The sequence below is a fragment of the Somniosus microcephalus genome, chromosome 8 (assembly GCF_052327205.1).
Source record: "Somniosus microcephalus isolate GS21.2 chromosome 8, FLI_Smic_1.0, whole genome shotgun sequence".
NCBI lineage: Eukaryota > Metazoa > Chordata > Chondrichthyes > Squaliformes > Somniosidae > Somniosus > Somniosus microcephalus.
Window position 1 is genome coordinate 32,926,077 of NC_140994.1, and position 20,997 is coordinate 32,947,073.

At 46.8% G+C, this 20,997-nt stretch overlaps 1 protein-coding gene across 1 annotated transcript in view; it reads right to left on the reverse strand.

Moving 5' to 3' along the window:
* LOC147113426 (factor VII-activating protease-like) overlaps nucleotides 1-20,997 on the reverse strand; it is a 103,129-nt gene that overhangs the window by 66,374 nt on the left and 15,758 nt on the right. The window contains exons 3-4 of the mRNA XM_085996124.1: nucleotides 6,071-6,175; nucleotides 3,439-3,546 (exon numbers count right to left, since the gene is read on the reverse strand). Coding sequence (XP_085852250.1) covers nucleotides 3,439-3,546; nucleotides 6,071-6,175 — 213 coding nt within the window. The remainder of the gene's footprint in view (nucleotides 1-3,438; nucleotides 3,547-6,070; nucleotides 6,176-20,997) is intronic.

Sequence of the window (20,997 nt, forward strand, 5' to 3'; positions counted from 1 at the left end):
TGAAGTGAATTAGAATCCAATCCAAGCTGATGAGTTGAAAACAACCTCTCTCATTGCTGGCTGTAAGGATTTTGCGTGGAATAAATTGAGGTTGTCTCAACGCAGTTGCAATTGGGTGTGAATATGTAGCATGGAACAGGTAATTTTTCAGCATAAATTGAGGATCTCGCATGGACAGACTGCAAGGATAGCCAGGGCAGAAACTGGAAAAGCTCATACTGGTGTTGCAAGAAGTGTTTTTCTGAGGTTGGGGTTCAAGTGGTTTTGGGATAGTGGGGGGTGGGTGGTGTTGGTCACTATGGTCCTGACCTGTGAATATTTGCTGCTGACACCTATTGACAGAAATGGAAAACCATTCCGCCCCACGGTGTCAGCCATGGCTCAGTTAGTAGCATACTTGCATCTGAGTCAGAAGGTTGTGGGTTCAAGTCCCACTCTAGGGACTTGAGCACATAAAGCTAGGCTGACATTCCAGCGCAGTGCTGAGTGAGTGCTGCACTGTCGGAGGTGCCGTTTTTTGGATCAGACATTAAACTGAGGCCCCGTCTGCTCTCAGGTGGATGTAAAAGATCCCATGGCACTATTTTGAAGAAGAGCAGGGGCGTTATCCCTGGTGTCCTGGTCAATATTTATCCCTCAACCAACTTAACAAAAACAGATTATCTGGTCATTAGCACATTGCTGTTTGTGGGACCTTGCTGTGCGCAAATTGGCTGCCTCGTTTCCCACATTATAACGGTGACTCCACTGCAAAAAGTACTCCATTGGCTGTAAAGCGCTTTGAGAAGTCCGGTGGTCGTGAAAGGCGCTATATAAATGCAAGTCTTTCTTTTAAGTCTTTCATAGCAAGTGCCATCTTACACTTTGATGTGCACAATAAATCATCAAACACATAAATCAAAGGAAGAATTGCAACTGATTTAAATTTTAATCTTATTTTTTATATGTGTGCTAAGAAGGTGAGCGATGCTGACAAAACCGCATCTAATACCCATTGTGGTATCTGCACAAGGCACAAAAAGAATTGCTCTTAGATGAGCTGGGGAGGTCAAACTTGGCTGCTTGCAGCATTAACGCACAAGCTGGGAATGAGTTACTGGAGGCCAGGGAAAGAAAACTAAATAAATATAATAACCTTGAACATTGTTTCACAAATTTGTTTTTGTGTCACGGAGGGGGGGGGGGTGCAAAGTTTGAAGTATTGCAGCCTATGCTTTCGTTACATAGCTGCAAAAGAAAGTCAAGAAACGCAGAGTCACATTCACCGATGTTATGTAACAAAAATCAATACCATTTGTTCAAAATTTGTTGAAGTGCATCACGTCAATATGGATCCATACTGCCCTCCGAGTTGAAAAGTGGGAGAACTGCCTGCTTTTCATTATAATTTGTGACCTAACAAAATCATGGGCCCTCGCAATTTTCAAGTAGGTAATTTCTGAAAGTGGGATTCGCTTACAGGTAATAAAAAAAACAACTGATCATAACTCACTCTCCAATATATACTTATGGTGCAGAAAAGTGTCTGCTGTCTAAAAGGCAAAGTGCCTGAATGCTGTAAAGTTTCTTCTGAATACCTAGAAAGTCCCTACACATAAACATTAAAGAGGCTGGTGATCTTCACTGCCACTGGAATTGCAAGGCTGATGTTTGACTGTCCCCATTGGTCATTGTAGATCAGGTGGGAAACCTCAATCACAAATTCTGACAGATTTTGAGACTCGTCCTGCATTGCTCCTCTACCATGCCCAGGGAGCTGACTTTCTGACAGTAGACTCACTGCCTGTGGTAGTACCTGCACTGTGCCCTTTGTACTTATTGGACGCCCTCTCCTCTTACTTCTCCACTGTGATATTCCCACCAATAGCCACTGCACCCATGCACTTGGCAGGACACATCTCTGAACTTTTTAAAATCTCTGTGGTGATATTTCAAAATCTTCCCCCTCGTAAACTGATTAGTGCCTTGTGTTAAGTACTCATTGATTTCATTGTACATCTTCAGAATGGTGCCAGATTTGCTCATTCATGACATTTATAAGGCTTTAACAAACAAAAAGATGGACTCATTATTCAAAATGTTTATTAACCCATTTTTGGAGGGGTAGGAATTCTTAGATCAGTGCCAAACATGGTGCTGTCTTCCGATACTAAAATGCTTTTTACTCTTGTCTCTATTTTACTAAAGTTAGTGAAGAGAGGAAGATATAGCCCCAGTTTCACAAAGTAGAATCATAGAATAGTATAGCACAGAAATAGGCTATTCAGCCCATTGAGTCTGTGCTAGCTCTTTCGAAGAGCAATCCAGTTCATTCCATTCCTTGACTCTTTCTCCAACTCCCTGCATTTTTTCTCCTTCAAGTATTTATCTAATTCCTTTTTGAAGGCTACTATTGAATCTGTTTCCACCACCCTATCAGGCAGTGCATTCCAAATCCTAACCACTCGTTGCATAAAAAAGTTTTTCCTCATGTCGCCTCTGGTTCTTTTGCCAATCACCTTAAATTTGTGCCCTCTCGTTATCGACCCTTCAGCCATTGGAAACAGTTTCTCTTTCTTTACTCTATCTAAACCCTTCATGATCTTAAACACCTTTATCAAATCTCCTCTTAGCCTTCTCTGCTCTAAGGAGAACAACCCCAGCTTTTCCAGTCTATCCACGTTACTGTGATCCCTCATCCCTGGAACCATTCTAGTAAATCTCCTCTGCACTCTCTCCAAAGCCTTCACTTCCTTCCTAAAGTGTGGTGCCCAAGAAAAGCTGGGGCCAAACTAGTGTTTTTATATAAGTTTAGCATAACTTCCTGGCTCTTGTACTATGCCTCTATAAAGCCCAGGATCCCATCTGCTTTATTAGCTGCTTGGTTAACTTGTCCTGCCACCTAGAAAGATTTGTGCACAGACACCCCCAGGTCTCTCTGTTCTTGCACTCCCTTTCAAATTGTACCATTTAATTTAGTATGTTTGTATAAGTTCTGTTATTATAATGTGCGAAAGGAATTTATTTTCTTTAACATTTGTGCATTGTACACAGCACACACACAATTTGTTTGTGACTTGTAAAATGTTGACTGAGATGTATTAAAATATCTCCTAAATTCAATATTCAGTGTGTTAAGGATCCTCAGCTACTTTGTACTCCAGGAAAAATGAAATCAGGAAGAATTCACCAAGGATACACATTACCCAGTGGGGTCTGAGGTGTAATTTAGGAAGGATGCAGTATGGAATGGCACATGAGCCAGTAGCCAATAAAATGTCTCGGAAGATGCAATAGTCTGGGCTGAATAAGAAGACCGATTCCTTTCTAATTGATTTGTTAATTGTTTTTGATTAACTCATTGTTTTAAAGTTATTAAAGCTTTCTTTTTAACTGTATTACAAGTTACATTTAACAAATCAGAAAACACAAAAAAACCACGTTTAGAAAGATCATTACCTATTTGACACATCTTTCCTGTATAAAGGGGATGACAATGACACTTGAAGCCTCTGTCATTTGATTCACAGGTACCCTCATTTTCACAAGGATTTGTGAGACAAGGATCTGGAAAAATATTTAAGTAGCAATATTATTTTTTTCATCCATTTTAATTGTGGGACATACAGTACATAAATTAATAACTGGCAGTCCAAAGACAACTAACAGGTACATAATACTTCAAAATATTAAGCAAGGACTTAGACTGCAGTGAACGTATCTCTCCAAGTTACTATTGTAATCATTTATAGAGATTCCTGGTGGAAGGTAGAAGAATTAAATATCTCTTAAAGGCTCACATGGATGTATCGAGCAGGTGCAGTTCTGTGAATATGCTCATCAAGCTGTGCTATCACTCTCAGATGGGTAGCTGCAGAAAGTAGTTGGCTGCTAGCTACAGCTCCTGTTATATTGCAAACTGTGCTTTGCGGTGAATTGCATACGTGCCCGCAGAGCATCATTCGTTTTCAGCAAAGTTGAAATATTCCGAGAGCACCGGCAGGACCACATTAGCACACCCCACTTAAGTTTAGGAAGCGCCCTGGGAGTCCAATTGAGTCACCAAGCACCTTTTAAACCCAGCCTGATATCACACTGGAGTTATACTCCATACAAAGCAAGTCCAAGGGGTGTGCAATTGTCTCCTTGAGAGGGATCTGACTCCAGCGTGCTCTGGGGTTAGATTGCACATGCCACTGATAAGAGTGAGCCTGGGGGAGAGATTTGTTTAGGGTTTTCAGCTTTGAACTGGTTGATGCACTCAGACACTGGAAGCCCACTTTAAGGACCACTGGTTTGGCCGCAAAAGGAAACAGAAAGACGATTTCTGACCAATCTCTGAGAGATGTCCATAAAACAAGCATTAGGGCCCCTGATTAGCATATACAAGAGGCCGAACACCTATTTAAGATGTCCGCCATGGATGCTCAATATCGCCTAAGCCAATATGGTGTCAAGCGTATTTCAGGTGCCCTTGGGACATAGCCCCGAAATTGGACTTTTATGCCCCATTTTGCACTCGAGAAACAGTTGAAACTAGGTCCAATTGCTCCTCTGGCTGGAGAATCTGGAACCAGGGGTCACAGTCTCAGAATAAGGGGTCGGCTGTTTAGGAATGCGATGAGGGCAAATTTCTTCACTCAGAGGGTTGTGAATCTTTGGAATTCTCTACCACAGAGGGATGTGGATGCTCAGTCATTGAGTATATTCAAGACTGAGATCGTTAGATTTTTGGGGGGAGAAATTCGGTATTGCCCCATTTGGGGTGCAATTATCGGCCGGGCGCAAAGTTTAGCGCCTGGAGCTAATTATCACCTCCGACTGCAAAATTGGCTTCTATTGCCCCTGAAGGTGATTGGAGCACTAAATCAGGAGCTACACACCTGTCATAAGGCGCTAACGCCGAGGAGCGAGGCGCTAGGCGCTACCTCAAGCACTGGCGAAGCTCATGTGATATCACTCAGCAATGGAACACAGACACACTGGCGCCGGCCAGTTCTTAAAGGGGAGGGTCGACCTTGCTCTCCATCCACACCTTGCAGCCTTGAATCTAGGCCCGGAGGGACCTGTACATCAAATCTGCTGGAACGAACAACGGAGAGGCCCAGGGAAAGAGCTCAGAGCGCAGCCCCCATAGTCTCTTCAAAATCGGTGCAAGGAAGGTCAAATCAAAATGAACCTGCAAAGTGCTGCTCAGTGCCTAAAACTCCTTCACATGGTGTTGATTCTCTCCAAAAGTCTCTCTCTCAGAATGCGTGGTGCAAAAATGTCGCTGACAAAAAAAGGCAGGAAGCGGTTGCCTTTGAATAGCGCTCCCCCAGTCCCTTCCCGACTGCAAAATGCTCCCCTCAACCTGTCGTTGCTAGCAGCAGGCGGTAAGGCAGGGGGTGCCACTCAATATCTGGTCCGGGGCGCTACCGGGACATTGCACGCTCGACTGATGTCACGATCTGCGGGTGCAGGAGATCGTGGCGGTAGTGTTTAACGCTGCCGCAAAATGTCTGGTCAATTTCGCGAGCGGCGCAAACATCACCGCGCCCAGGCGTTAGTTGCTTTACGCCACATTAGCACCCTCTTAGGGCGCTAACGGGAGGCGCAACGCAACCGAATTTTTCCCCCTCGGACTCTAAGGGAATCAAGTGATATGGGGATCGGGCGGGAAAGTTGAGTTGAGGTCGAAGATCAGCCATGATCTTACTGAGTGATGGAGCAGGCTCGAGGGGCCGTATGGCCTACTCCTGCTCCTATTTCTTATGTTCTCCCATTTGTTTAATCTGAGGCATTTTAGGTAGCTTAAGTTACTATTTCCTTGAATTTCCCTGGAGTTGCTCCCATATCACTGGAAGTGAGAGGGATACCCTGTTTACGCCCATAAACGGAGGTTTGCACTGCCGGAAAAGCAGGAGCAGCCCTGAGGAAATTCCCAGCGCTGGGTAAGAATTTTTATAAGCTATCCCAGGACTGAGTTCTCATTCATGAAATAAATTTACATTTGTATATTGCAAAATTAACAGTGCTCAAACTTAAGATAATAATTGGATACTGCATTCTACAATCAGAAAAAATGTTTTTTAAAAAACGATGTAAAAACCTTCTTCCTCAGAATCATCAAATAACCAGTTAACAGCAGAGTGATCTTGTATCTCCTCTTCAACCACAGCACCTGGATCTTCAGTGTATTCATAGTCATCTGTTTCTTAAGCAAAATTTTCAGAATTTAGTCATGCATCATCATTAATTCTCACGTACACAGTGGATACTCCATATGAGGTTCTTGAATACTATGTTCGTTTAACCAGTGGAGGAAATGGCATAGCTCATGAATGATGAAGTCACTGGAGAGTTATGCAAGGCTCCCTCACAAGTAGAATCAACAAGCAGACAACAGCTTCATATGCAGTGTCCTTTTGTGTACATTTAATATTTCTGTGCTATAGTTAAAATGTAATAAAATGGAAATATTTTGAGTGGAGTTTTGATCCAGTATGGCGGTACTTTGCTGACTGGTGTGAAGTACTTTGAAGTTGCACTCTAAATTACTTATGGTCAGGCATAGGTGCCATACTTGATATCTCAAATCCTATATTTCATGTAAGTGAAATAACCAACATTTATCACATGCTGTTTTGTGTCAAATTCATTGTGTAATTATTTACCCCCCAATATATGGGTGTTTAGCATTGCCAAAGATGTGCAGCACATGTCCATTTGATAACAGACGTATCTCTCACTTTTGACTCGGCACTCATCAGATCCTGCACTCCCTGTATATCTCTACCTGTGTTCCGAGTCTCGACCAACTGTTGGATGTTGCCAATACAGGTAGTCAGAGAAAATAAGAGAATATTATTTAAAGGCAGGGTTAATGAAGCATACACAGTGTCAATGAAAAGGCGCGGTAAAAACAATGGGGGAGAACTTGGATGAGAACAGAAAATGGGCGCAGGGATCGCGGTGCGCGATTAACCCGTACCCGTTCATTGCGTTGCAGGCAGCACGGTAAAATGGTGCTGCCTGCTATTTTAAATGATTTCTGCATGCAGCCAGCATTCCACGTGCTGTCCATTGGCTGTATGCACCAGCAGGGGGTGCCCGATATCACGAGTGGTCTAGTGCTACTTAAAAGCAGCCTGCATCTCTTAAAGGGGAGGTGCATTGTGGCTGCAACAAGTGGTGGGAGTTTTTTCAAAACTGAATCAGTACTGTGATACTCTGAGCAATCTCTGAACATGCGAGTGAGCGTGAACCAAGGTTTTCAGATGCTGCACTGGCGGCCTTGGTGGAAGAGATGGAAAGGAGGAGCGATGTCCTGTATCCTCAGAGGGGTAGGAGGCCCTCCAGACACATGCTCAGGAGGAAGTGGGAACAAGTAGTGGCGGAGGTCAACACCAGGAGTGTTGCTTGTCAAACATGGATGCAGTGCAGGAAGAAGTTTAATGATGACAAGGTGAGTAACTTCATCTTCAAATGGGATGTCCTACCAACTACACCACTAGCCTCATCCAGTGCTCAATTCACTACACCCCCATCAATCACCTACCAACAATCTCTATCAATCAGGACTCAACCCTACCATTCATATACTTGATCTCACCCTGACACACTTAGTACTGTTGGAAGCCTCACACCCACAACTCACAGCTTGCACACACTGGCAGCTATTCAACCATGACAGTCACATCATCCAAACATACAGCACGACACTCACTGACACACTTCCCTCTTTCTTGCAAGAGAAGGTGGCGCATAACAGGAGGCAGCAGGAAAGAACTGGAGAAGGACAAGTGCGCTTGTATGTTTTAACACCCATGGAGGGCATAGTGCTGGCCATCATGGGAAGGGGCATCGCTGAGGCCACTGGCAGCGCTGAAGCGATTGATGATGAGGGTATCCGTATACCTAATCCTCCTTCTCTCATTACAGTTCTCCCTCATCCCTCAATCTCTTCTGACTTAGAAGCTGCAGAGGCTGTAAGCCCACAATTCTTATTTCCTCCTCTCCCCCCTCTAAAACCCAACTCTTGTCCCTTTTTCATTTCACATACCCAAGAACTGGAACCTGCCCAGGCAATGGAGGAAGAGGAAAAAGGCAATGAAGATGAAGAGACACCATCACTTGATCTTACACTCGCAGCCACCAGCTCAGATACCGAAACTGCATGCATTTAGAGACTAGGGTAGAGGAGGGATCTGCATGTGGTCAGACACTGGACACAACTGCGCAGGAACCAAAGGATAGTCCAGGTGCCAGCTCGCCAGAGGGCGAGGTCATACACTAGTTCTGCTGCAAAGGACACAGATGAGGACTTCGATGGGCCAGGCTACAGAAGAAGGCTGATGGGTGTACACACCCATATGCTTGGTGCACTGGAAAGCCTGCCCTCAATGTCAAGGAGCATAGAGGAGTCCAGCACCAACTTGGCACAGGGCTTTGCGCAGAGCTTGGAGCCCCTCCTTTTCAACATGGAGCAGGTGGTCACCTCCATCAGCACACCTGTGGAACCCAGCATGATGCAGCATCTGATGGCCGATGTCTCAGCTTCCATTGCAACAACACAGCAAAGGTCTGAGTGCTGTCATGCAAACTCAGACTGCTGCCATCATAGCTCTGGATGCCAGTGTTCAAAGGGGCTTTCAGGGCATCACAGCAGTCAATCAATCTGTTCTCCAACAGATTATTAGGATTGCTGAGGCGCCACCCCAGGAGAGTGGCAGTGGCTCCATGGAGTACAAACCTGCTGTCCGCAGGATGACAGGATTCGTCCTCCTCCTCTACTTCCTCCTCCTCCTCTTCCTTGTGTTCCTGCTCCTCAACTTTCACCTGATAGCTGGTGGCAAGGGCTGTTCCCTCATAATGGCCAGGTTGTATAGCGTGCAGCATACTACCACAAATCTTGATACCCACTCAGCTGAGTACTACAGGGCTCCTCCAGAGCATTCCAAACAGCGGAGGAGTTGTTTGAGGACACCAATGGTGTGCTCTATAATGTTCCTTGTGGCAGCATGGCTTTCATATTATGTCTGCTGTGCATGGGTTCCGGACCAGTCATGAGCCATGTCATCAGTGGATAACCCTTGTCGCCCAGTAGCCAGCCTTTAACTTGCCATGGTGGATCAAATGCAGCTGGCACAGAGGACTGCCACAGAATGAAGGAATCATGATTACTGCCAGGATACCGGGCATTCACCTGGATGATGTGCTGCCGATAAACATAAGAACATAAGAACATAAGAAATAGGAGCAGGAGTCGGCCATTTGGCCCTTTGAGCCGGCTCCGTCAATTAATAAGATCTTCTACCTCATTTCCACTTTCCTGCACTATCCCCATATCCCTTGATTCCCTTAATATTCAAGACTATCAATCTCTGTCTTGAATATACTCAATGACTGAGCCTCCACAGCCTTCTGGGGTAGAGAATTCCAAAGATTCACCACCCTCTGAGTGAAGAAATTTCTCCTCATCTCATTCCTAAATGGCTGACCCCTTATTCTGCGACTGTGACCCCTGGTTCTAGACTTCCCAGCCAGGGGAAACATCCTCCCTGCATCTCCCCGGTTAAGTCCTGTAAGAATTTTGTATGCTTCAATGAGATCACCTCTCATTCTTCTAAACTCTAGAGAATATAGGCTTAGTCTACTCAATCTGTCCTCATAGGACAATCCCCCCATCCCAGGAATCAGTCTGGTGAACCTTTGTTGCACTCCCTCTATGGCAAGTATATCCTTCCTTAGGTAAGGAGACCAAAACTGTACACAATACTCCAGGTGTGGTCTCACCAAGGCCCTATATAATTGCAGTAAGACGTCTGTACTCTTATACTCAAATCCTCTTGTAATAAAGGCCAACATACCATTTGCTTTCCTAATTGCTTGCTGTACCTGCATGTTAACTTTCAGTGATTCGTGTACAAGGACACCCAGGTCCCTCTGAACACCAACATTTCCCAATCTCTCACCATTTAAAAAATACTCTGCTTTTCTATTTTTCCTACCAAAGTGGATAACTTCACATTTCTCCACATTATATTCCATTTGCCATGTTCTTGCCCACTCACTTAGCCTGTCTATATCCCCTGAAGCCTCCTTGCATCCTCCTCACAACTTACATTCCCACCCAGCTTTGTATCATCAGCAAACTTGGATATATTACATTTGGTCCCCTCATCCAAATCATTGATGTAGATTGTGAATAGCTGAGGCCTGAGCACTGATCCTTGCGGTACCCCACTAGTTACAGCCTGCCAACCCGAAAATGACTCGTTTATTCCCACTCTCTGTTTTCTGTCTGTTAACCAATCCTCAATCCATGCTAGTATATCACCCCCAATCCCATGAGCCCTAATTTTGTTTAATAACCTCTTGTGTGGCACCTTATCGAATGCCTTCTGAAAATCAAAATACATCACATCCACTGGTTCTTCCTTATCTATTCTGCTAGTTACAACCGCAAAAAATTCGAATCGATTTGTCAAACACGATTTCCCTTTCATAAATCCGTGTTGACTCTGCCCAATCCTATTACTATTTTCTAAGCGCCCTGTTACCACGTCCTTAGTAATAGATTCTAGCATTTTCCCTGCTACTGTTGTCAGGCTAACTGGTCTGTAGTTCCCCGTTTTCTCTTTCCCTCCTTTCTTAAATAGTGGGGTTACATTTGCTACTTTCCAATCTGCGGGAACCGTTCCAGATTCTATGGAATTTTGGAAAATGATAACCAATGCATCCACTATTTCTATAGCCACCTCTTTCCAAACCCTAGGATGTAGGTCATCAGGTTCAGGTGATTTATTGGCTTTCAGTCCTATTACTTTCTCCAGTACTACTTTTTTACTAATATTAATTTCTTTCAGTTCCTCATTCTCGCTAGAGCCTTGGTTCTCCACTATTTCCGGGAAGTTTTTTGCCTCTTCTTCCATGAAGACAGACACAAAGGGCTGGATTTTGATACTGGGGCGGGCTGGGGTTATGTAATCCGCATTTCCTGTTAGCCACCCGATTCTAAATCGATGTAGGAAAATGATGCCATTTTAACTTACTTGGCCAATTGAGTTCCAACGTGTGGGAACCCATGGCCAATGAGTTTTTCCAGTCTGAAAGTCGCCTCCGATGACATCATCATTGCTGCTGCATTTAAGGTCTGCAACAAGCCTTGCTTCTTCTGCAGGCTGCCAACCTTTTGGCCTTTGCATGTTAGAGGCACCTGCAGGAAGAATGGCCAGCCAGAGACCTAGGTCTGCACCCCGCTTCGATGACGTTGCCCTGCAGGCTTTAGTTGAGGGAGCAAGAGCACACAAAGGGATGCTCTGCCCTTCTTCAGGGAGGAAGAAGCCTCCCCAGCAAACCAAGGCTGTGTGGATCCAGGTGTCAGAGGAGATCAACTCATTGTCAGTAACCCGCAGAATCTGGCTTCAGTGCAGGAAGAGATTTCATGTCATTCTGCACACTGGAAAAGTGAGTATGAATTTCCCATCACCCTCAATCTGATCCCCATTGCCTCTCCTCACCATCACTCAGCTTTAGCAATCTCTTCCTCCACATCCCACTTGACACTGACATCCATGCACCCTTACCCATTCCCTCTCTCTCTATGGTCACATTCACCTAACTATTTGACTATGCAGCCCTCACACTCCCTATCACTGTGATGCTATGAAAACAACTGACAACACACAGGGAGGGCCCTTGGTCTTGCCACCTCACTCCATCTTTGTCTCCTTCTAAGCATCTATGCTATGGATTCTCTACACTCACTCCTTCATTCTCACTCAACCTCCACTTGTCTCCCTCATTGCAGGAAAAGAGAGCTCACAATAAGAGAGGAAGAGCGAGGACAGGAGGAGGGTCACCCTCAGTAGCCCACCTCACCCCCTGGGAGGATGCGGTCCTGGAGATCGTGGGAGTGGAGGACAATGCGCAAGTGGGGGATGGACAAACGGGTGCATCACAGCAAGCCGGTGACAGAATAGTTTTCCATCTCTCTCATTGACATTGCATGAATCGCTGATAATGATTCTGAAGCTCTAACAGATGGACTTATGATCATCTGCAATATGCAATGTGCATGTAACCTTGCCATCACATCTCTGACTCTTTCCTTTACTCCCCCACAGGACCATCACAAGCACCTGTCCCGAATAGCCAGGAGGAAGAGCATAAGCCTCAAAACTCCTCAGAGGAAGCTGCAACCTCTGAGGGCACAGCATCAGCAGAATTAAGCACACCCTGCACCAGCGCAAACGCTCACACCTCGGTGGGACCTTCGGGACATAGAGTAGAGTTGTCACCTGGTGTATCACAGCTCACAAGTGAGCATCAGCAGATGGTGGAGACAGGGACAGCAGTGGAGAGTCCTAGTCGGAGGGCGCAGGACTCTCCCAGCTCGGCTCAGCTGCATGTCGACCTTTGTGCCTCTGGGTCCATCCACAAGATCAGTGGTGCTGGAACTCCAGGAACAGATGCAGGAGTCTCTGGCAGGTTTTGTCTCCAGGGTCGCTGCGAGTGTGGAATGAATGGAGGAGTCCATTGCGAACATGAGCAGAGCCTTTGTGGAGTCATTGGCGCATGAATGCAGGTGATAAGTTGTCAGAGTGCAGAAAACATGGCGAGTGTTCTGAATAGAATGACATCTCTGGAGGAGCGATGGTCATCTATTGAACAGAGAAACCAGACCTTCATGGAAGTCCTCCTGAGTAGGACTGCCAGTGCAGATACGGGTCCCCATGGCCCCCCTGATGTGCAGCAAGGTGCTCTCAAGCCACTTGCAAGCGCTGAGGGGGACCTGACCCATGAGAGGGAAGTTGGTGGCAGACATCAAGGAAGTGGGGGCTCCTCTCCAAGCGCTCACACTTCCATGCCACTGCAGAGCCCTTGGTCAGAGCCCCATAAGAATCCACACCCAACTGAGATTGGCGTCTCAACCCCTGCACAGCCGCAGGAGCAGCAGACTGTTGGCGAGCCCTGTCAGGCTCGCAACCCCAGAGGATGCCCGCCAAAGGTGTCGAGACAGGAGCAGCAAGAAAGTGAGCAAGGGGCCTCCACATCTGCTGAAGCCACAGGGGAAGCACCACATAGGATCATGCGTAAGAGAAAGATACTGCACAAATAGTCACAAGGGTAGCCACTTGGGTGAAATTTGATGTTTTATGTTAAAAAGCCATCAGATGATTCCTGTAAATAAAAAATCTGATGGCTACTGCTGTAGTTGTGGCGTGTGTCATTTCGCAAATGGGACTTCCACATTGAGGGCTTAGGGTTACTTGCAATTGTCAGTATGGCGGTCAAATTGCTAGGAAGCCGCTGGTTCGTGGCCATTGTCGATGCTCAGGTAAGAAGCTGCGAGGAAGTGCTTGATTGGCTAGGCTAAGCAAATCTGGCCAAGATGAGTGCGTTCCTTGCATCCCGGGCAGCAATGTTCTCGCATACTGCTGCCGCTGGTTGATGGGCCTCGGCAAGATATTCGTTTTCGCTCTCCTCCTCCTCCTCCTCATCTGAGGAGGATATGTGAGGAGCCACTTGGTCCTCAGGAATCTGCAAGCCACGACGCTGTGCCATGTTGTGAAGTGCGCAGCAAACCATGACGATTCTGGAGACCCTGGCTGCTGAGTACTGCAGGGCTCCACCTGATCTATCCAGGCATCTGAAGCGCATCTTCAGCAAACCGATGGTTTGCTCGATTATGGCTCTGGTGGACATGTGGCTGGAGTTGTAGCTCTCCTCAGCTTCATTGGATGGGCTCCTCAATGGCATCATTAGTCACATCTTCAGGGGATAGCCCTTGTCTCCAAGTAGCCATCCGTTAAGTTGGTCTAGCGGACTGAATAGTGGAGGCACACTAGACTGGTGCAGTATGAAGGAGTCATGGCAACTGCCAGGGTACTTGGCACAAACATGCAAAATTTCCTTCCTGTGGTCACACACCAGCTGAACGTTAAGGGAGTGGAAGCCTTTGTGGTTGACAAAAATACCTGGATTGCGATGGGGTGCCTTAAGGGCCACATGTGTGCAGTCAACGACGCCCTGCACCCTTGGAAAGCCTGCCAGATTAGCTAATCCAACCGCACACGCCGTCACACTTGCTTGATCCTTGGTGAAATGGATGTGATTGTGCGTGATGGCCAAGAGGGCATCGGTTACCTGCGTGATGCAACTGTGTGCAGCCGCCTGGGAAATGCCGCTGATGTCTGCTGCTGATCCCTGGAATGAGCCTGAGGCAAAAAAGTTGAGTGCAGTGGTGACTTTGACGGCCACTGATAAGGGTTGTCCACCTGGTCCTCTGGGCTCCAGGTGTTGTTACAGCATTGCGCAGATGTCACTCACTACCTCTCGCGAAAGTCGGAGCCGCCTTTAGCACTGCTGCTCAGACATGTTGAGGTAGCTGACCCTGTGTCTGTAGACCCTGTTTGGGGGGTATTTCCTGCACCAACGAGCTTCCATGCGCTGGCCCCTTCTGGCCTGTGCAGCTTCAGGTGGGTGAGCAGCAGATTGGGGCTCCTGTTGGTGCTGCTGCTGTTGGTGCTGCTGCTGTTGGTGCTGCTGTTGTTGGTGCTGCTGTTGTTCATGGTTCTGCTGGTGCCACGGCTGGTCTTCATCCTCATCTAATGTCCAGAAGGGAAGGAAATAAATGGCTCCCATGCTTCTGGTATATGCCTTCGTTGAGGAAGCGCTCAGTCAAGGTGGCGAGTGGGGTTTCCCAGGAGGTCACACTGGAGATGGGTGTCAGGCTCCAAACTTCCACTGCTGCGGTTATGCCTTCTAAAAGTTCCCCCAGACCTGAGACAACAAAGTCCTGCCACCTGCAAATGATGGCTGATCAAATCTCCTATTTTATGGTTGAGCTGCAGCTGATAATCAGCAATCCAATTGTGCTACCACCAGGTTTCATCGTCGTGTTTCAGAACAGGTGTGCTTCATGTGGGAAAAGGGTTAAAATCACAAGCAATTTAGTGCTTGTTACGAGGCGGGACGGAGACGGGACCATTAGACACGATTTAATGAAAATTGCTTGGAGGCAGGATGGAGGCAGGGTTGGGCCCGCCCGCCAGTTTTTTCAATTTTAACCCCCCACATGCCTCCAATCCCACCTCAACGGCCCAATGAAAATCAAGCCCAAAGTATTTGTTTAATTTCTCAGCCATTTCCTTACTCCCCATTGTAATTTCTCCTGTCCTGGCCTGTAAGGGACCCACATTTACTTTTGCTAATCTTTTCCTTTTTACATACCTATAGAAGCTTTTACAATCTGGTTTTATGTCTCTTGCTAGTTTACCCTCATATTCTATTTTCCCTTTCTTTATCAATTTCTTGGTCCTCCTTTACTGAATTCTAAAATTCTCCCAATCCTCAGGCTTACTACTCTTTTTGGCAACATTATAAGCCTTTTTCTTTGATCCTAATACTATCTTTAACTGCAATTGTTAGCCACGGTTGGACCACTTTTCCTGTGGGGTTTTTGTGCCTTAAAGGAATTTATATTTGTTACATAAGGCGTAGGAGTAGGAATAGTTCATTTGGCCCCTGGAGCCTGCTCTGCCATTCAATAAGATCATGGCTGATCTGATCGTGGCCTCAACTCCACTTCCCTGCCCGCTCTCCATAACCCTCGACTCCCTTACCATTCAAAAATCTGTCTATCTCCACCTTAAATATATTCAATGACCCAGCCTTGACAGCTCTCTGGGAAAGAGAATTCCAAAGATTCACAACCCTCTGAGAGAAGAAATTCCTCCTTATTTCCGTTTTAAAAGTGTGCCCCCTTATTCTGAAATTATACCCCCTAGTTCTAGATACCCCCTCTCGGGGAAACATCCTCTTTGCATCTACTCTATCAAACCCCTTCAGAATCTTCTGGGGGAAAAATTCAGTATCGCCCCGTTTGGGGCGCGATTATCGGCCGGGCGCAAAGATTAGCGCCTGGCGCTAATTATCAACTCCGACTGCAAACTTGGCTTTTATCGCCCCTGGAGGTGATTGGAGCGCTAAATCAGGCGCTGTCTTAAGGCGCAAAGGCCGAGGAGCGAGGCGCTACTTCAGAGCGCTGGCGGAGCTCATGTGATGTCAGTCAGCAATGGAACACAGACACAATGGCGCCGGCCAGTTCTTAAAGGGGAGGATTCATCTTGCTCTCCATCCACATCCTGCTCATTGTAGCCTTGAACCTCGGCCTGGAGAGACCTGTACATCAAATCTGTTGGAAAGAACAATGGAGAGACCCAGGGAAAGAGCTCAGAGTGCAGCCCCCATAGTCTCTTCTAAATCGATACAAGGAAGGGCAAATCAAAATTAACCTGCAAAGTGCTGCTCAGTACCCAAAACTCCTTCATACAGCGTTGAATCTCTGCAGAAGTCTCTCTCTCTCAGAATGCGTGTTGCAAAAATGTCACCAACAAAAAAAGGCAGGAAGCGGTCGCCTTTAAATAGCGCTCCCCCAGTCCTTTCCTGACTGCATAACGCTCTCCTCAACCTGTCGTTGCTAGCAGCAGGTGGTAAGGCAGGGGGCGCCACTCAATATCCGGTCCGGGGGGCTACCGGGGCGTTGCACACTCGACTGACATCACGATCTGCCAGCGCAGGAGATCGTGGCAGTAGTGTTTAGGGCCACCGCAAAATCGAATTAATTTTGTGAGCGGCACAAACGTCGCCGCGCACGGGTGCTAGTTGCTTTGCGCCCCATTAGCACCCTCTTAAGGCGCTAACGAGAGGCACAAACCAACTGAATTTTTCCCCCTATATGTTTCAATAAGATCCCCTCTCATTCTTCTAAACTCCAATGAGTATAGGCCAACCTGTTCAACCTTTCTTCATAAATCAACCCCTTCATTTCTGGAATCAACCTCGTGAACCTTCTCATAACTGTTGTAAATTATGTATTAATTCTTTAAATGCTAGCCATTGCTTGTCTACTGTCATAACTTTTAATGTAGTTTCCCAATCTATCTTAGCCAACTCGCCCCTCATACCTACGTAGTTTGCTTTATTTAGATTTAAGACCCTAGTTTCGGATTTAACTAAATCACTTTCAAACTCTATATAAAATTCTATCATATTATGGTCACATTTTCCTAAAGGCCTCTTTATTACAAGATGATTAATTAACACTTTCTCATTGCACAATGCTATGGTCACACACCAGCTGTACATTGAGGGAGTGGAATCTCTTTCAGTTCAGGAAAATTGCAGAGTTCACATGAGGCGCACGCAAGGCAATGTGTGTGCACTCAATGGTATCCAGCACAATGGGGGACGCCTGCAATCCGAGCAAACCTTCATGCTCGCTCCGCCTGGTTGCCTCAGGCAAGAGGGAATGAGATGAAGCTGTCTCTCCTTGTATAGAGAGCCTCAGTGACCTCCCATATTCAGCAATGTACAGTACTGCAAACGGTGAGATGTTGCCTTTATCTCCAGCGGCAGCCTGGAAGGAGCCAGATGCATAAAAGTTTAGAGTCACAGTCACCTTGACAGCCACAGGTAATGCAGTCCTTGTCTTGCTTTGAGGTTGCAGTTGTGGCTGCAGCAGTTGGCAGATTTTAGTCACAACCTATTTAGTGAAGCGAAGATGTCTCGTGCATTGGTTCTCACTGAAGTCCACGTAAGGGAATTACTCCCTAAAGACCCAGGTCAGATACGGCCTTCTGCTGAGAGCCCTTCTCCCCCTCCTCCTCTTCCCTCTTGCAGCAGCTTGTGCAGCTCTGCATGGCCTCTGTTCATTCTCCAAGTCATGCTCAGTTCCAAGAGGAAGGCCTACCAGGCCACCCATGTCTGGAAGCAACTTGTTTCAGCACAAACCTGTAAACCACTAAAAAAGTAGTTCAGCCCCAGCCAGACCACTCCCTGTAGACTATTGAAGCTTTAGACAAGTATAGGAAAGCTCCAAAAATGCGTAGAATTGCACCAACAGCAAGAGGAAATAATCGAGCAACTAACCTGTAAGTACTCCCACGTTCTACTCTCCGTAAACTTGAGGCCATCCAAAACTCTGCTACCCGTGTCCTAACTGGCACCAAGTCCCTTTCACCCATCGCCATTCTGTTCGCTGACCTACATTGGCTCCCAGTTAAGCAGCGGTTCGATTTTAAAATTCTCATCCTTGTTTTCAAATCCCTCCATGGCCACGCCCCTCCCTACCTCTGTAATCTTCTCCAGCCCCACAACCCACCAAAATATCTGCGCTCCTCTAATTCTGGCCTCTTGAGCATCCCCAATTTTCATCGCTCCACATTGGCGGCTGTGCCTTCAGCTGCCTAGTCCCTAAGCTCTGGAATTCCTGCCTAAACCTCTCTACCTCTCTTTCCTCCTATAAGACATTACTTAAAACCTACCTCTTTGACCAAGCTTTTGATCATCTGCCCTAATATCTCCTTATGTGGCTCAGTACCGAATTTTGTTTGATGACGCTCCTGTGAAGCGCCTTGGGATGTTTTACTACATTAAAGGCGCTATATAAATGCAAGTTGTTGTTGTTGTTGTGGTATTTCATGTTCCCTTTAAGTAGAGCCAGTGGGCGGGTCCTTCATGCCGTTGAACGAGTGTTCGACTGTCCGAGGTTAAGAGAAGGCGTTGGCTGGAGCGTGGCATTCGAAAATGGCAGCGCCGGCATCAAATTAATGTTGTATACTGATTGACATCCTAATTTACCTGCTCTGCATGCTGCCGGCGGTCGTTATGTGCACGCGCTCAAACTACAGTACCAAGATGGCGTTCGGTGCACTTCTCGTCGGAAGTGTGCGCTCCATCTAGGACCCGATTTGTGCCTAAAAAACTGGCGCTACAGAGTCCAATTTCTCCCCCAAATTAGCCCTACAGTTTTCGGCCTTTCACTTGTTAATGCATGCTGAGCTATTGAAATAGTGTTCTCTCCAGAAAGTGATACTAGGAAAGGGAAAGTGTCATTTCAAATGCGGAGACATCCCAAAACTGAGCAGGCTGTCACAGAGCAGAGAGAGTGAATAAAGAAGTGAAATAAAAAACTAAGAAATTAGGAGAAAAAGAAAATTGGAGAATAGAAAAAAAATTAAAACATTTAAAAAAATGTTATGCTGTAGGAAAGGACCTAGATTCCACACAATAATTTCTTACGGCCTTATTGTTGAGATGTGCAAAAACTGGGCAATCATGAGCTGAGACCAGCATCTCATTATTCCTTGCTCTAGTGTAGTGGACTATGTTTGGGATGTAGTGCTGTGTTTTGGGAAGAACTCCATAAAGTTAGAAATCCTGGCTGCCCATAGCTGTTCTCAGGACTCTAATGTGTGTCTCGTATGTGCCATGCAATTCATTGGTTAGCAGGCAGATTTTAACCAACTCAAGGTTCCCACAGTTACAGAACTGTTTCTCCAGTTAGAACGCCTTTGGTCTCTGCTCCTGCTACACTGAAATATATAGCTGCAAAATGGGTCCATTAAACAAGATAAATTACAAAAAAACACGTATAGTGATTTTAATGCAGCTAATACAATAGTGAAAACTACAAAAGTTTGGCATTTGTATATAGTTACCTTCTGTCAAAATATAGATCACAATACAAGTGATTTATGTTGAAGAAGCATCAGTTATCATAGAATCATAGAACACACTGTGCCTGTGCCGGCTCTTTGAAAGAGCTATCCAATTAGTTCCATTCTTTCCCCATAGCCCTGCAAATATTTCCTTTTCAAGTATATATCCATTTCCCTATTGTGGTAAACCACTGTTATACCTGTCTGTATGTGTATGTGTATTCCACTAGGTACAGGTCTGGACATGCCTCGGCTGACTCCTCCCACTATTCCAGGTATATAAGTGACTACCTCCAAGTCCCTTAGTATTCTGGACGGGTCGACCACTCGAGACTAGACCTTCATTCTTTAGTTAATAAAAGCCTGGTTGTTACTCGCTTAACCTCAGTCTTTTGAGTAATTGATGGCGCATCAATTTTATTAACTAAATTTTTTATAATGGAGAAGATCCTCACACCAGCATGCCTGGACCTGGACAGTCGGGAAGCGGACGCTTCCACCAAGTTTGCTCACTGGCTCATGTGCTTCGAGGCATTCCTGACTGCCTCCACTGCGGTCGTAACGGATGCGAACAAACTGTCTGTCCTGATCTCCAAGGTGAACCACCGAGTGTACTCAGTCATCCGGAACGCGACCTCGTACACAGCCGCCCTCCAGCTCCTCAAGACCCAGTACACGCGCCCTGTGAACGAAGTTTACGCCAGGCACCTCCTGGGGAGTCGCAAGCAACAACCTGGGGAATCGACTGAGGAATACCTCCAAGCACTGTCCATGCTTGGCCGGGCCTGTGGGTGTAAGGTGGTAATGCCCACTAAGTACACGGAGGAACTGATCCGGGATGCCTTCGTAGCGGGCCACAGGTCCAACTACACCCGACAGCGACTGCTGGAGCAGAGTGACCTCACCCTCGACAAAGCCTCCGAAATCGCACTAACGCTGGACGCAGCCTACCGAGGCATGGATGCCTACTCCTCTGCACCGTGGACGCCGCGGGGACCGATAACCTGGGACACGGTAGGACAGCCCCATAGCACCGTGCCACCCCAGCCACAGCCCAACAACGGCCCAACAACCGCAGCAGTGTCCCAAAGCCAGACAGCAGTATCCCAAGGCCAGAAATGCTCTTCTGTGGCCAGGCCAAACACCCCAGAGCGCGCTGCCCGGCGAAGAATGCGACCTGCTCGGGCTGCGGGAAAAAGGGACACTACGCTAGCGTCTGCAAGGCCAAAGCCACCCCGAACGCCAGCAGCGCCGCGTGTGGGCCGTGCGAGCCGCCATCTTGGGCCCCCAACAGCGCCGCGTGTGGGCCGTGCGGGCCGCCATCTTGGGCTATGCCCAGTGGGTCCCCTACTATGCAGACAAAGCCCGTCCGCTGATCAAATCCACCTCTTTTCCCCTGATGGCAGAGGCCCGCTTGGCCTTCCACCGTATCAAGGAAGACATTGCCAAAGCCACCATGCATGCAGTGGACGAATCCATCCCCTTCCAGGTGGAAAGCGATGCGTCCGACTTCGCTCTGGCCGCCACC